At 39.9% G+C, this 13,049-nt stretch overlaps 1 protein-coding gene across 17 annotated transcripts in view; it reads right to left on the bottom strand.

The window, feature by feature from the left end:
- The window catches only part of LOC132160902 (forkhead box protein P1-B), a 184,307-nt gene that overhangs the window by 15,061 nt on the left and 156,197 nt on the right, over nucleotides 1–13,049 (bottom strand). For all 17 annotated transcript variants that reach the window (XR_009438085.1, XM_059570643.1, XM_059570634.1 and 14 more), the window contains 4 exons: nucleotides 12,003–12,195; nucleotides 7,151–7,258; nucleotides 2,129–2,216; nucleotides 625–708 (listed from right to left, as the gene is read on the bottom strand). Coding sequence is in view for 16 of the 17 variants with exons in the window: in XM_059570643.1 (XP_059426626.1) it covers nucleotides 625–708; nucleotides 2,129–2,216; nucleotides 7,151–7,258; nucleotides 12,003–12,195 (473 nt within the window). In the remaining variant the exon portion in view is untranslated. The remainder of the gene's footprint in view (nucleotides 1–624; nucleotides 709–2,128; nucleotides 2,217–7,150; nucleotides 7,259–12,002; nucleotides 12,196–13,049) is intronic.

Below are 13,049 nucleotides of genomic sequence, written 5' to 3'. Positions count from 1 at the left end.
TGTCTCTGGGCTACTGAGCATCACGGGGCCCATGAGCAGTAAATAAATGACCAGCAGAGAGGAGAGAATGTGACCGATCAATGATCAAGTTAAACCATTTTTATGGATTGTGAACACTTGTTCTCCATGAATTATAGTAAAAATTTCTGAGGGATATGTTTTTAACTTTATGAACAGATACAACCTAAAACATGTTCCAGCAATGCTGAAAATTCTTAAATAGAAATGTGAGAAAAGAGGTGCAACATTTTGCATGTGAAAAAAAACAAAAAAAACATTGCACCAATTCCATATATTTCAGTGTGTTAAGTATGCAAGTATTAGAACTAACGACTAACATTTGAATTTTCACTTAAAACTTTGTAAAAACATTTTTTTTTTTTTTTTTTTACTTTGCTTGACAAACATGTTTGATTAAAAAGACAAACAACTTTGAAACGGCATAACACCAAAGCATGCACAGATGCACACACTAATAAACCTCCAGAGAAAATACAGTATATCATCGAAGCACATTTGGCATACTATTTTCAACATACTATCAGTTGGTGTGCACTAAATTTAATCTCATTGCAAATTGGGACATGGATCAAGATGCTGAGATGTCAAGAGTGCTATACTCACTGGCTGTGGGGCGGGTTTGGGCTCTGTAGACTTGACATGAAGATGAGTCATCATTGCTTGAAGACGCTCTTTGTCTTTTGCTAACTTTAATGAGAAAAACAGAAAAAGGCATACAAATTATAATTAAAATGAGAAAAGATTCCGACCTTTTTAATTAACTGCGTTTTAGTGTAACATTCTCACAGTTATCAGCAAACCAAATAAGCCATTGTGAAGGACATCTGACAAACATATGATTATTCTTGACATACAGTGCATGTACTTAAATTGTGACCTTTACACTTGGTACAGAGACACAACCCTAAGGGTTTATTAGCCACTGAAAATGAACACACAAGCTCAAGTCTTCGGTCATGGTTACTTCAGCCAAAGTGAATCCACAATAAACATTAGAGGACCTCCCTAACCTCCACACACACTGATCTAGACTGCATTGCCCCAATACACTGTAAGCCTAAATAGGATTGGCAACAATGATCTCTAAGTTCTACTTAGGACTATGATCATTTTGGGGGCAATGCAGGCCAGTTGTCCTCTGATTAGCTGCTACTTCTGAATCTATATGTGCAGCCCTTTCTCTTTGTTTTGGTGTAGTATTGAAGAAAAATGTTAATACTTTATTGACACAATGACATAAAAGACTAATTTTATTTGTATTATCCAGCATTTCAATAGAGCATAAATGGCTAATGTATGGACAGATTAGCATGCAGACAGAGAATGATCATTGCACTTTGATGCCTGGGGTGAATTTTTCTAGCATGAATAAAGGTGTTGCACACATTAGGAGATGAAAATATAGATCAAAAATTTTGAGCTGGATTTGACCTCAAAGAGCCTGCATGAGCACCATAGTTCAATGTTTTAACCACTGCACAATAACTCCTGCACTTTCTAATGCTCTCTGCCTGAATCTAAGAGAGTATCCATCTCCCCTCTCCTCCTAAAACTTCCCATTTATTTCCCATACATCCTGATCTCTGTGATGCCATTCCCTGAGTATATGTCACAATTAATGTGTATTTACAAGCAATACAATACAATAACCAAAATGAGTCAATCAATTCACTGAAATGACTGGTTGCTCACCCACCATTGTTGGTATGCCTGGATTTTTTTCACAAAGTGTTTTATTGTGGTGCCAAATAGTTAAAAGTCATAAACGACTTTAAAACCCAGTAAAATTGGAAATGCAATTATCTTGTGGAGTTAGCCCCAGGGCACTCCATATATCTTTGCCTGGCTGTCATGCGAACATAACACATTTTTAATGACTGGTTACTCACAAATGTACAAAATAATTTCATTTTTATCCCTCCCTCCTCTATCTCTGAGCTGCTACTTGAGAGCAAATGAGCGAGATGGGAGAGAGAGAGAGAGAGAGAGAGAGAGAGAGAGAGAGAGAGAGAGAGAGAGAGAGATGGATAGAGTTAGAGAGCAAGAGAAGCAGCAAACTTTTGAAAAAGCCAGAAAAGGAGATGAACGAGGAGAAATGAGATGTTACCTGCAGTTCCAGCTGTTGAACTACTTGCATCTGTACCCTGCACTGTGCCGTACTCCTGTCATCCAAGGCATGTTCATTATTCAGATGTCTAAAGAGAGAGAGAGAGAAAGAGAGAGCAGCCTTCATTTTAGTACCATACTTTACAGCCATCTATTAAACATTTGATAAAACTTTCATGGTAAAATATTGAATTACATTATCTGCACATTCTGCAGGGCAGTCATTTATTTCTCCATATTGGAAAAGTGAAAATGGCCCGAGATATGCACATACTAAAATGAGAAAAAAGTAAATAAAGCCATGTCCACACATCCACAAATATCAAATTCCCCAAACACAAATGAAGAGTGTTCTAACAAGATCTCCGCATTACGGAAATAGAAGCGCTCTTTACCTGCCTCATGCATAATTCATGAACTGCCCGTTTCTACGCAAATCTACAGAACCAAGTTGAGCAGACAAGAAAAGCGCCTCGCCAAACTCAGGTGAAAAAACTATATTGTAAATCGGCAGACGTGCACTCCGCAAAACCCTCCCAATTTTTTTATTTAAATGGATTCCTCTTATTTTCGGTGGCTTCTGCAGTTAATTATGTCATCTAGATTAAGAGAACTCAAATGAAGCCAGGAGGAAAAAGGCAAAGGACAACAAGGAGAAAAGCGATGGAATCTGTCATAAACTTGAATTATGAATATAATTATGCATGATTATTTTATACCACCAAGACCTTTTTTTTTCTCCCCCGCACATTTATAACTAATCTAAATAAGTAGCTGGCCTCGGCAAAGCGGGCCAAGCTTTCCTTTTTTTTTTTTTTTACCTCTCTTTTTTTTGTGGTGATTTATATAAAATGGTGAAGATAAGACTCACGAGTGAAGGAAATATGATTGGAGGATTTTTATCAGCCCTCGCATGAATTATGGTTTGAAAATGCTTATGCAGGGGCATTTCATTAATCATTTAATCATAATCCGTGCAGGATGTTTGAACTGATTTCACAAATACCCTTTCATTTCACTACTTCATTATGCCCGCTAATGGATCCAATATATTATATATATCATAAATTATATCGCATCTTCGCTGACCATGTAGGTCACTGTCACCAGGCAGAGGCTGGTGGAATGGAACAGTAGAGTTTTCCACGTGCTCGTCTTCCCACGTTTACTGTCCTCCGCCGCAAATCAAAGTGTCATGCCCGGACCTGAGCAGGGGCCGAGACAAGGGGAGCCAGAACTGATGTTGATGGCCTAATAAATTCGGTGAGATGGCATGACATGATGGCAGCGGCGCCATTATTAAGAATAAAAGACAACATTCGAGCACGGCTGAAAATATGTGTGGGGAAAACACTCGACAACACTTGTGACGGAGAGCGATTTTGACTTCGGAAGTGGAGCACTCAACCTTGAAAGGGAAATGATCTAAACGTGCGTCAAAACGGACTCCGTTTTCCTTTAGAATGAACACATAAATACCACGTGTCTTTTTGAATGTTGACACAGCGTGAATACACCTTTAAAGACATTCTGAATTGATCGTTTTGTAAAAATAACAAGGATTAGGGACGACGAATGTTTTAACATGGCCACGCTAAATCCACAACTTGTTTAAAACTATATTGCGCCTGTTCTGGCTTCCAACATTAATCAACTAAAAACAAGCCGCTTTTGAAGTCAGGGAAGGTTGAAGAGTGATCATGTAAACATTTCAAAACCACCACCCAGTTTTCATTTGTGGAGAGATAAAATAGGTACAGGGTGTCTAGCATTTTAAATGAACGCGGCTGGACGTGACATGCTTTGGAATTCGTAGTTCGCGGCACCCTGCTAGCCCCCGCTACCTCTTTTCATCCTTTGTTACAGTGGACGTTTCTCTTTTTTCCCTGTCCTCTCCTCCATTCCTTCTAATGTCATGTAGAGTCACAGTGCATAATTAATAGGAAATGAAATATTCAAATGGCCCTTAATGCAGCCTCTTGGAAGAGTGTCTGGACAAGAGGAGCTCCGGAGAATGGCAGAATTGATGTCGGGAGAGACTATGAGCGCTGGCATGTGTCACTTTCTGGACTTCAAGCAAAGGCTGTTTAAAAGCTTTCTGGCAGAATGACAGCCCCTAATGTAAATGGCCACAATAAAACAAGTTAAATAGACATTACTTAAACAGTCAGCATTTTACATATCACTGAAGCTAGCTGTCCTTTAGCCCAGGTTTTAATGATGCTCTGACGCTGACGACCTGAAAGGTCTTTCTATTATAGGGACGGCTGAACGAACTATTGTTTATTCCCAAACACGCGCAGCTGTTTCAGTAACTAAACATCCGTCTGTTTTTCCTTATCTTCTCACATTACGTAAAATAATAATGCTTATCTACTGATTTTATTTACTCATACTGCTCATCCTTGATGGGTAAACACACTTTCCAGGATGGGAAATATAACACACTTGTTTGTGAAGGTAACCGTATGCAGAAACCAGTTTTAAGACTAATACTGTAGAAACTGTATGCAAATCACAATGAGCAAAGAGCATTTTAGTAAAAGAGAAATACCAAAACTCACACACAGGATGCTACAGGATGCATTTAGTGCTACTAAATGGCAGAACTACTGAGTTTGACCTTTCAATTACCCCAGGTCATGGATGCCCTTGACCTTTTGTAAAAGCGTCCCGAACTGTTCGATAAACCTTCCTGTCCCAATAAAAAAAAAAAACATCAGTTTATCACCGCTTCCCTTATTATTTATTGGAATTGGTATCAACCCGCACGACTAGGTATGAGATGTTTTCCTTTGAAGACATAATAAATATCCGTATGGTTTAAAACAACACCGCCGCACGTCATCGGTTGTTGCCTTTGGCTCGGCCTGCGGAGATCCATGTGACGTTAGTGCGCATCTCTCACTGTTCCTCGCCACGTCGCCCCAGGCGCCCGTCTTTAGCTACCCAGAAAACTCTTATCATCCAGCTAATTTACTCCCTGATACCTGTTTATGGTTCTTCGGGCCCGTCGGGTGGAGGATGTACATGTGGGAATGTTTAGCGCATGGACGGTTAACACCTTCAGCCTGCCAGCTGAACTCTCACCCAGCCTCGCTTTTTCCAAAAGTGTCTTTGTACAGAGTCTCCAAATGTTTTCTCAACATGTTCCAAGCAGTTTAGGGCAGACAAGAAAAGTAAACAAGATGTTGCCATGATAAAAACACTTGTGTAAACATTGCAGAGTGTACTTAAAGAAAGCACTTCTCTCTCGCTCTTGAGCTTGTTTTCAGCTCTGAAATGCTAATTTCTCTTATTTCAATAAGCAAATGATGAATCATGGTTTTGGCCAACAGAAAAAAGGCAACGATGTGAACCGCAATCCAAAAACATACCGTAACAGATCCGCAGTCTAGAAACTCCAGGGCAGCAAATGTTCTTTCTAAGCTCTCGGCGGACAGAGCGAATACACTTCTTTACATTTTCTCCACAGGTAAACACAGATTGGAGACAGATAATGTTATTATCTGCAAAAGTGTTTACACAGTCTGCTCTGATTTTAAAATGGCTTTAAATAAACTGGCAAGAGAAACCCATGAGCTTGAACCCTGAGAGAAACACACACACACACACACACACACACACACACACACACACACACACACACACACACACACACACACACACACACACACACACACACACACACACACAGTGGTCGGAGTGCAGCTGTGGTTCTGCTTACCACACGTTTTCTCCTTTTTGCTCTCGGCTTGTGGGTCTTAGAGTCGTGCTTGTTTTAGTTTGAACTCGGGATAATGGAACAGTGTCTTTTCTTGTTTAGAGTGGGACTAATCCAGCCTGACACACACTCACTGATCTGCTGCCCCAAGGTAAATGTTTTCATCATCTCATCACAAACACACACATAGAGGAGAGAAGTGAGACCAGGTATTCCTCGGAGCAGGGATCAGGATGAACGCTGTGTAAGCTGTGCACCTTTAGCCTGATCTTGGTTCTAAGTGTTATTTAGGGAGTGTGGAGCTGTGTGTTGGCCAGAATAGACTAGACTTTAACAGCATGGCCGGGACAGGCTTGATTCAGTTAAGTTTATACAGAGTGGGCAGGTTAACAGGCACTGGTTCCAGATAAAACCAATGCAACAGTCATTGTGCAGAGTGCTTTAAAAACCAGTGTGGTGCTTGTGTAGGTGATGCAGAACCAATTTGGTCTGCTACAGATCTCGACTATGTCACATAAAAATAAAAAAAAACTCAGACGTTATTACAAGCAGGGAAAGACTCAGACAGAGAGAGACAGGGAAAGAACTAGAAGATCTCTTCTTATTGTCTGTAAAAAGGTAGACAAGGGCAAACCCGCTGTACTCCCAGAATGTGGGCCACCGTAGATAAACATCCCCACGTGTTTGTTTTAGCACAAAGTGTCAGTAATCACCATGGGGACTGCAGTTATCGCAGGCAGCACAGAACCCTGAAGAAAACCACACCACAGAGCAGGCAAAGAGAACCCAGCCCACACAGAGAGAGGGAAAAAGACCAGGAAAGGGAATAAAAAAGAATACTGTAATGGAACACTAGGTTATTTATTTTTTAAAAGAGCATACAAAATGTTAGTGAAACATTTAGTAAGAAATGTGCAAAGGATTCCTTTTGGAATTTTATTTGGAATTTCCTCATAGAATTCCAACATAACCCACACAAAAAGATTCTAATTTGAAAAGAAAAGATTAGGATCCTTAATAGTGCATAGGAATCCTTTAAGAATTAAATAAAATCCAACTGGATATTCTGCAATTCCTAGAGGGTTTTGGTTCTTGGTCCCAACTGGGAATTTTATCCTGCTGGTAATTTTAATAGTCTAACAGGGGAACTGTATGTTCTATGAGATTTAGTTTTAGTTTTTGTTAGAATCCTATGTGAAAAAAAGAAAACGAAATTCAGTTGGTTCCAAATTACAGTTCCATATCCGATTCCAAAAAACATATAAACAAATAAATTCCATGTGTGGGTGAGATTCTTACTTCAGGAATGACTGAAAGTCTTCAAACACAGCTTCACATCCTGGCCATTTGCAGACGCCGTGACCGTAGAGAGGGTGACTGTGAGGAGAATGATCATCCAACGTTGATCTATAAGAAGAAAAGACAGATTAGTGTGATATCAAGGCTGCAAGTATTTGATACACAACATATTCATACATCACTGGACTTTTATGAAAGAGGCTTAAGAGTAATTAATCTCTATAATAATGCTTGATGTAATATTAATGGCTTATCCACTAAAATACGACAACTAATAAAGAAACCTTCCCCTTCAGCACAAAAAAACCATTGCAGCTTGTTGTTTTATTGACACAGCAAGGACATAACCACTGACTCCTACAGGAAGTGTGTGATCATTGCAACCATGTGATCTCTGCTTTCAGCATAGTTGGAGTTGTCGGCCTATCACAGTGCATGAGCTGCCTGGTGCTGGCCAATCAATAGCCAATTATGGGTCTCCTCTGATGCGCACAGAGGAATGCTTTGATCAGGGCAGCACGAGGCTCGGAGAGACAGCACGTCCTTTAACCCTGACCACTGAACCGTGGCCCCTGCAGTCCACCTGGAGCAACAAGTGTTTCCCACAACAGGAAGCTCCCAAATCCATCTGGCCTGCTCCCGCCAAGCGCAAACAGTAAACACACCCCACCTGTTATCAATTTATCCGCCTGCACAGGGTCGTCAACAGCTCAGTGCTGCACGCTTTCATATGAACTACACTGCAGGCACAATAAAGCTAAGCAGCGAAGATCCACCTATTTTTTTCTCTCTCAATTTCAACAGTGTGGTTTTATCCGCAGAAGGGAATTTACCGCCATTTGTTCAATTTAAAATCTAGCTGAATTAATGTGACACAAAGGTTAAGCCTATTCAAACAGCAAACTCTCAGTAGCTTCAATTATCAGGATTTAGAAACACAAGAAAAACTGATTACATTTATGAAATAATATAATATTTATCAACAAACACAAATAAAATACATGCCTAAAAATAGAAAAGTTTTTTTAGACACCTTCAACAAAAAATGGAGTAAAATAGTACTTTTGTATCAATGCAAGACTGAAATAAACAGAAATAATTGATTTTGTCAGAGCAAGACAAACCGTGCCAATTTCAAGACAATAATCTAGAAAAAATCTAGGAGAAAAATAAACATATGCATGAACATATTAAGGCAACGGTTTTCATTTGAAATAAAACTTCATATGTTGAATCTATTTCCTTTTTAAACAAGAAACATGCCATGCCACGTCTTGTTTTAATTCCAATATGACATTGGCTAAAGCTATATAAATAAGAGTTGAGCTGTGAAAAGCTTAAGGGCTTGTGATTCAGGAAACAAAGCTCATTTTGAACAATGGATGACTAAACGGTTTTAAACGACAACTCCAAGGAAGACTGGATTTCTTTCTATACTGACCTCATTCATTCCGTACAAAAAACAACAAATACAAAGAGTCAAAAGCTTGTCCGTGATCTTGTCTATGTTAAAGTGTAAGCGTGCTAACTTCTCCAGTCCTTTATTTAAAAATAAGATTGACTTGTATTTAAACTTAAATATTAGTTTAACAAGCAAAGGTGCCATCTGCTTTGCATTCAAGGTTAGAAGTAAAAAGGGGCAATAAATGAATAATAATAATAAAAAAGTCCTAGCGCATCAAAAACACCACATGTGCATTTATATCCTTAATCGGCTCTTACAGCAATAGCCTAAATGCTTTCCTGTGAGGCAGTGTGGCTCTGTCCTATCATCTTTCATTACATTATGGTTTAGGATCGTATTATGATGCACCGAGCACCTAAGTATCATCGTTGCCGACCTAACGAAGAGGAGAGAGGTCTGATGTCTGGAGAGCTCAGACAGGAACTGAGCACTTTGTCACAACACTATTACTCTGCCTCACGTCTTCATGTGGGGAGAAATCAAAGACACACTCCTTCTCTAAGTCTACTGGCAAATCCCCAGACCCCCGACTCAATCCTCTACAGTATGCTCAACCAAATGTCCCTTTCCCAACCCCCACCAAATGTTTTAATTATCATTTGCAGAGTTGAAGATCAATTAAAAGCGAGGTTAAGGGGCTCGTTTAGGGGGGCAAATCTGATTATTTATCTCTTTAAAACAAATTGTCTGGGTTTAATTCCCCCGAGTGTAGCATTCCTAAAGGATTCTGGGAGGAGAAGGAAGTGGGGCAACTCAAACAGGGTGACAGTCTTTCCCTTCCATTTAAGAGAACTGAAAACTGGCCTAATGGAAGTCAACGTTATATTTTTTTAAACCCGTCCCAGATGCTGAAATAAATAAAATAAATAAAAAATAAAATAAAAGCCCGCTGGGCTTTGGTCAGATAGTGGACACCTCATTTCCAATCACCTCAGAAAGGTTCACACAGGTTCATGAGTGCTTTTTGTCCCTTATCTGAGCAGCGCTGGGTCGGGTGGACTGACACGTCGAATGCTTTTATCATATTTGGGTGTGCATGAGGTGGTTGTCTCTGTGCAGGCACCAGTGGGAGCCGATGGAGACTGCTAAAAGCAGGGGAGTATCGTGTCTAAACATGTACGAAGTGATTGAATTTCTCTCTCCTTCCTTTAAGACGGAAGTGAAAAGACAGTGAATGATGCCGCTGGATGCACTTAAGGTTTTAGTTGCAGGCGTCGCAGCGACTGGCCAGATTTTATATGACACATGAAACGGCCTGCGCGGTGCTTAAGACCCCGGCGGTAAACCAATCTTAGAGAGCTAGGGCAGAGCAGGTCCATCAGTGCACAACTGTCCGCCTGTTTCACGACAAGAGGGACTTGGGAAAACCACATCAATTAAAAGTTCATTAACGTTTGTGTGTAAGGGATAAGTCCACATTTCATTTCTTCCACTCATAACCTTGGATTCCAAGAAACAGAGCTCCTGCAGATTAAAAATGGTAGAAATGTGCTGTTTTCTTGGAGGCCCCGTAGGGTGTAGTGATGGAGCATGTGTTTGCTAATAAAACTACACGGATATTAATGCTACACAGAAAACCATCAAAGCGCTAAGTTATTAGCACTGTCTCTCTAATGTGCTTTTGCATTCGAACAGTAATAATTTAGATGCATTTCCAGCACTAATTCGACAGCTAACGGATGGAAGAGAGAGGGGTGATCACCTGCTCCCTTTTTCTGACAGATCTGAGATACTCACTCTACAAAACGCCTTCTTCATTGCATGGGTGCTAAACTGCTGTTGACATCTTCTATAATCTCTGACACAGAGCGAGAGGCAGGGAGTGAAGCAGTGAGTTTTCCAACATGTCTTTCTGAGTGTTTCAAGCCTGCTATGGCACAAAAGAGTTGTGGTGTTGTGATTGAGTACTGGTTGTTTATGCACTTTGAGGAAACGAGATGATAGACTGTTACTTTCAGGGGAGTGGGAGAAAAAGAACTAGAGAAATAAAATAAGTTTGCATATGAGTAAGTGGCTCTGTTTAATAAACCAGTGAGCTGCCTACCTAGACAGCATAATTGGGTGATTATTCAATTAAGGGAACTTTTCTGTTCTCGAGTATGATTTCAAAGCAAAAGCAAACAACAAACGATCATTCTAGTTGTAAAGAGTAGAACGTTTTACTCTTGAATTACATATTTTCCCATCTTCCCCTCAAGTTCCTTTTTATCAGAAAAATTAAAAAGTGTTTCTAAATGAAGAATCACACAACTTTGCAGCAATTAAGGGAATGTTAAACTGTATGCGTAATTCTTTGCAGAGTGCACTGCAAAATGCTAACGTCAAAACTAACAATCAAAGGTCTTATGGCCTGTTTGTGGCACAAACGAAAGGAAGAAAGAAGTGCTCTACACTGGTAGAAAAAAGCAGCTACACATGTATGTGAACTCTCCCTTTACCTTCAACAAGGGCTTGTTTTGCAGCACTAAATGTGCTTTCATTCGCATTGCTTTCATAATGACATGTTGGTTTTGATCAGCCAAATCTAAGTCAGATGTGAAGAGAGAGAGACAAATAAATGAGCTCATAGTGCCTGGAGGATTCTCACCAGCGGTTCAAAGATCAGGCCTGAACACATGAAAACAAGCAAATGTGTTATAAACCAAATTAATCTCTTCCTTAAAGATGGAGCGATGCAATGCTTCCTCCAAATAAATCTTTATGTCAGAGCTGTAAAGAGGCTTCACAGTATTTAGCAAGCTATGCTGTGCAACTAGTATGTATAACTCTACTGAATCACCTGCACTGTATGTACATTCTGTTGCACAAAATGCATTCATTCAGAATTCAAATTGACAAATGACAAATCTATCTCAAGTTTTGTTTAGGATACCATACTTTTTTTTAAATAATTTAAAAAAATAAACTTCACATTCCTGCCTCCATAAATAAATAAATGAAATTAATTATTAGAAAAAAAAATGCATATAATTTGGAGCATAATTCCGCTGAAATAGGCCAGTTGCCATAATAATTAAAAACTAAAGAAGAGATTTTATTTTCATTACAGTAATCTAACCGTTCTAACAGGGCCATTCTCCCAGGTGTTTAACTGGAAATCCCTGATGAACAGGACTAAGCAGACCGGCCTGTTCTTTAACGAAAATGCCAAGGTACTTAGCAGCGATAAATTAATATTCATATGCAGGAAATACCCTGTGGGTACCTGTCCATCAATTTGGCTTCCCTTGAAGGGATTTCCACCTTCAACAGGGGCAATGATGCCTCAGTGATGCCAAGCATTAGATACAACTGAATACAAATAATCTCACACGTGTATCCTCTAGATTTCAGCAGTGTCTCAAACTGTGTTTAGATTTTTCATGTCTGATGTCTGAGCAGTCTTACCCCTCTCTCTTGAGCGAGTGGCTGACATACTGGCCGTTGGTGGATCCATGCTGGTTGTGGTTTTTGAGGGGAACGGGGGAAGGGGACGACAGGTCCAGACCCCGGTGACCGTTATTGGGCACGCTGTTCTCCTCCTTCACATGGCTGTTTGTCACCTCCTTCCACAGCTGCTGCAGTTCGGCTGGAATCATGCCTGCCACAAACAAATTGGATAATTAAATCAATTAACAGCTAATCTGGTTCTACTCATGGCATAATTAAATAAAAAACAAGGGCTCAGTAAACAAAAGGGGGCATTAATTATTCCACTACAGGCTGATACGAGGCGCCTGCCCTCTCGCTCTGCCATTCTCTTTCTCTCGCTTGCTCTTTTTCCCTTACGTGCTACGCGAAGCGTGTTTGTGTACAAAAATTTCCTGGCATTCACACACATTTCATGCTTGAAGTAAATAATTAACATACAGACAAGGCATGAAATCTGAATAATCACCATTATTCCTCTGACAAGGAACTCAGCCAGCTCTTTCTCACACACACACACAAAACAAGACCACAAAAACATCCCTCTCCGTGAGAGAGAGAGAGAGAGAGAGGGAGAAAGTAAAAGAACGAACAAGCCCCCAGGGTAATACTCTCGAAAGCATGTTAATGTGCAAAATGCTTAAAGTTTTGCACCGCCTCCAATTGACACAGACGACTTAAACCTCATTTAACAAGTCAAGCACACTGCGGCTCATGCGTCCTTTGAAAAAAGAGAGAAGATAAGTGGGAAGAAAAATTGCTTGAAGACAAGATGTTGCCTCAATTCTGTGACAGACGCACAAACACTTATATCACACCCATATACGCAAAGTGTTTCATGTAGCTGACTCTACAACTCAGCACTACCAGGATGAGAACTATAAGAAAGAAAGAAAGGCTATTAAAGTAGTCCACTTGAGCGGCCACAATATTTAGAAGTGTTTAAATATTATGACATGATGCTGAAAATGCTGAGATATATATATATATATATATATATATATATATATATATAATTGTTTTTTT

The sequence above is a fragment of the Carassius carassius genome, chromosome 17 (genome assembly GCF_963082965.1).
Source record: "Carassius carassius chromosome 17, fCarCar2.1, whole genome shotgun sequence".
Classification (NCBI taxonomy): domain Eukaryota; kingdom Metazoa; phylum Chordata; class Actinopteri; order Cypriniformes; family Cyprinidae; genus Carassius; species Carassius carassius.
This window is presented reverse-complemented; position numbering and strand designations above follow the sequence as displayed.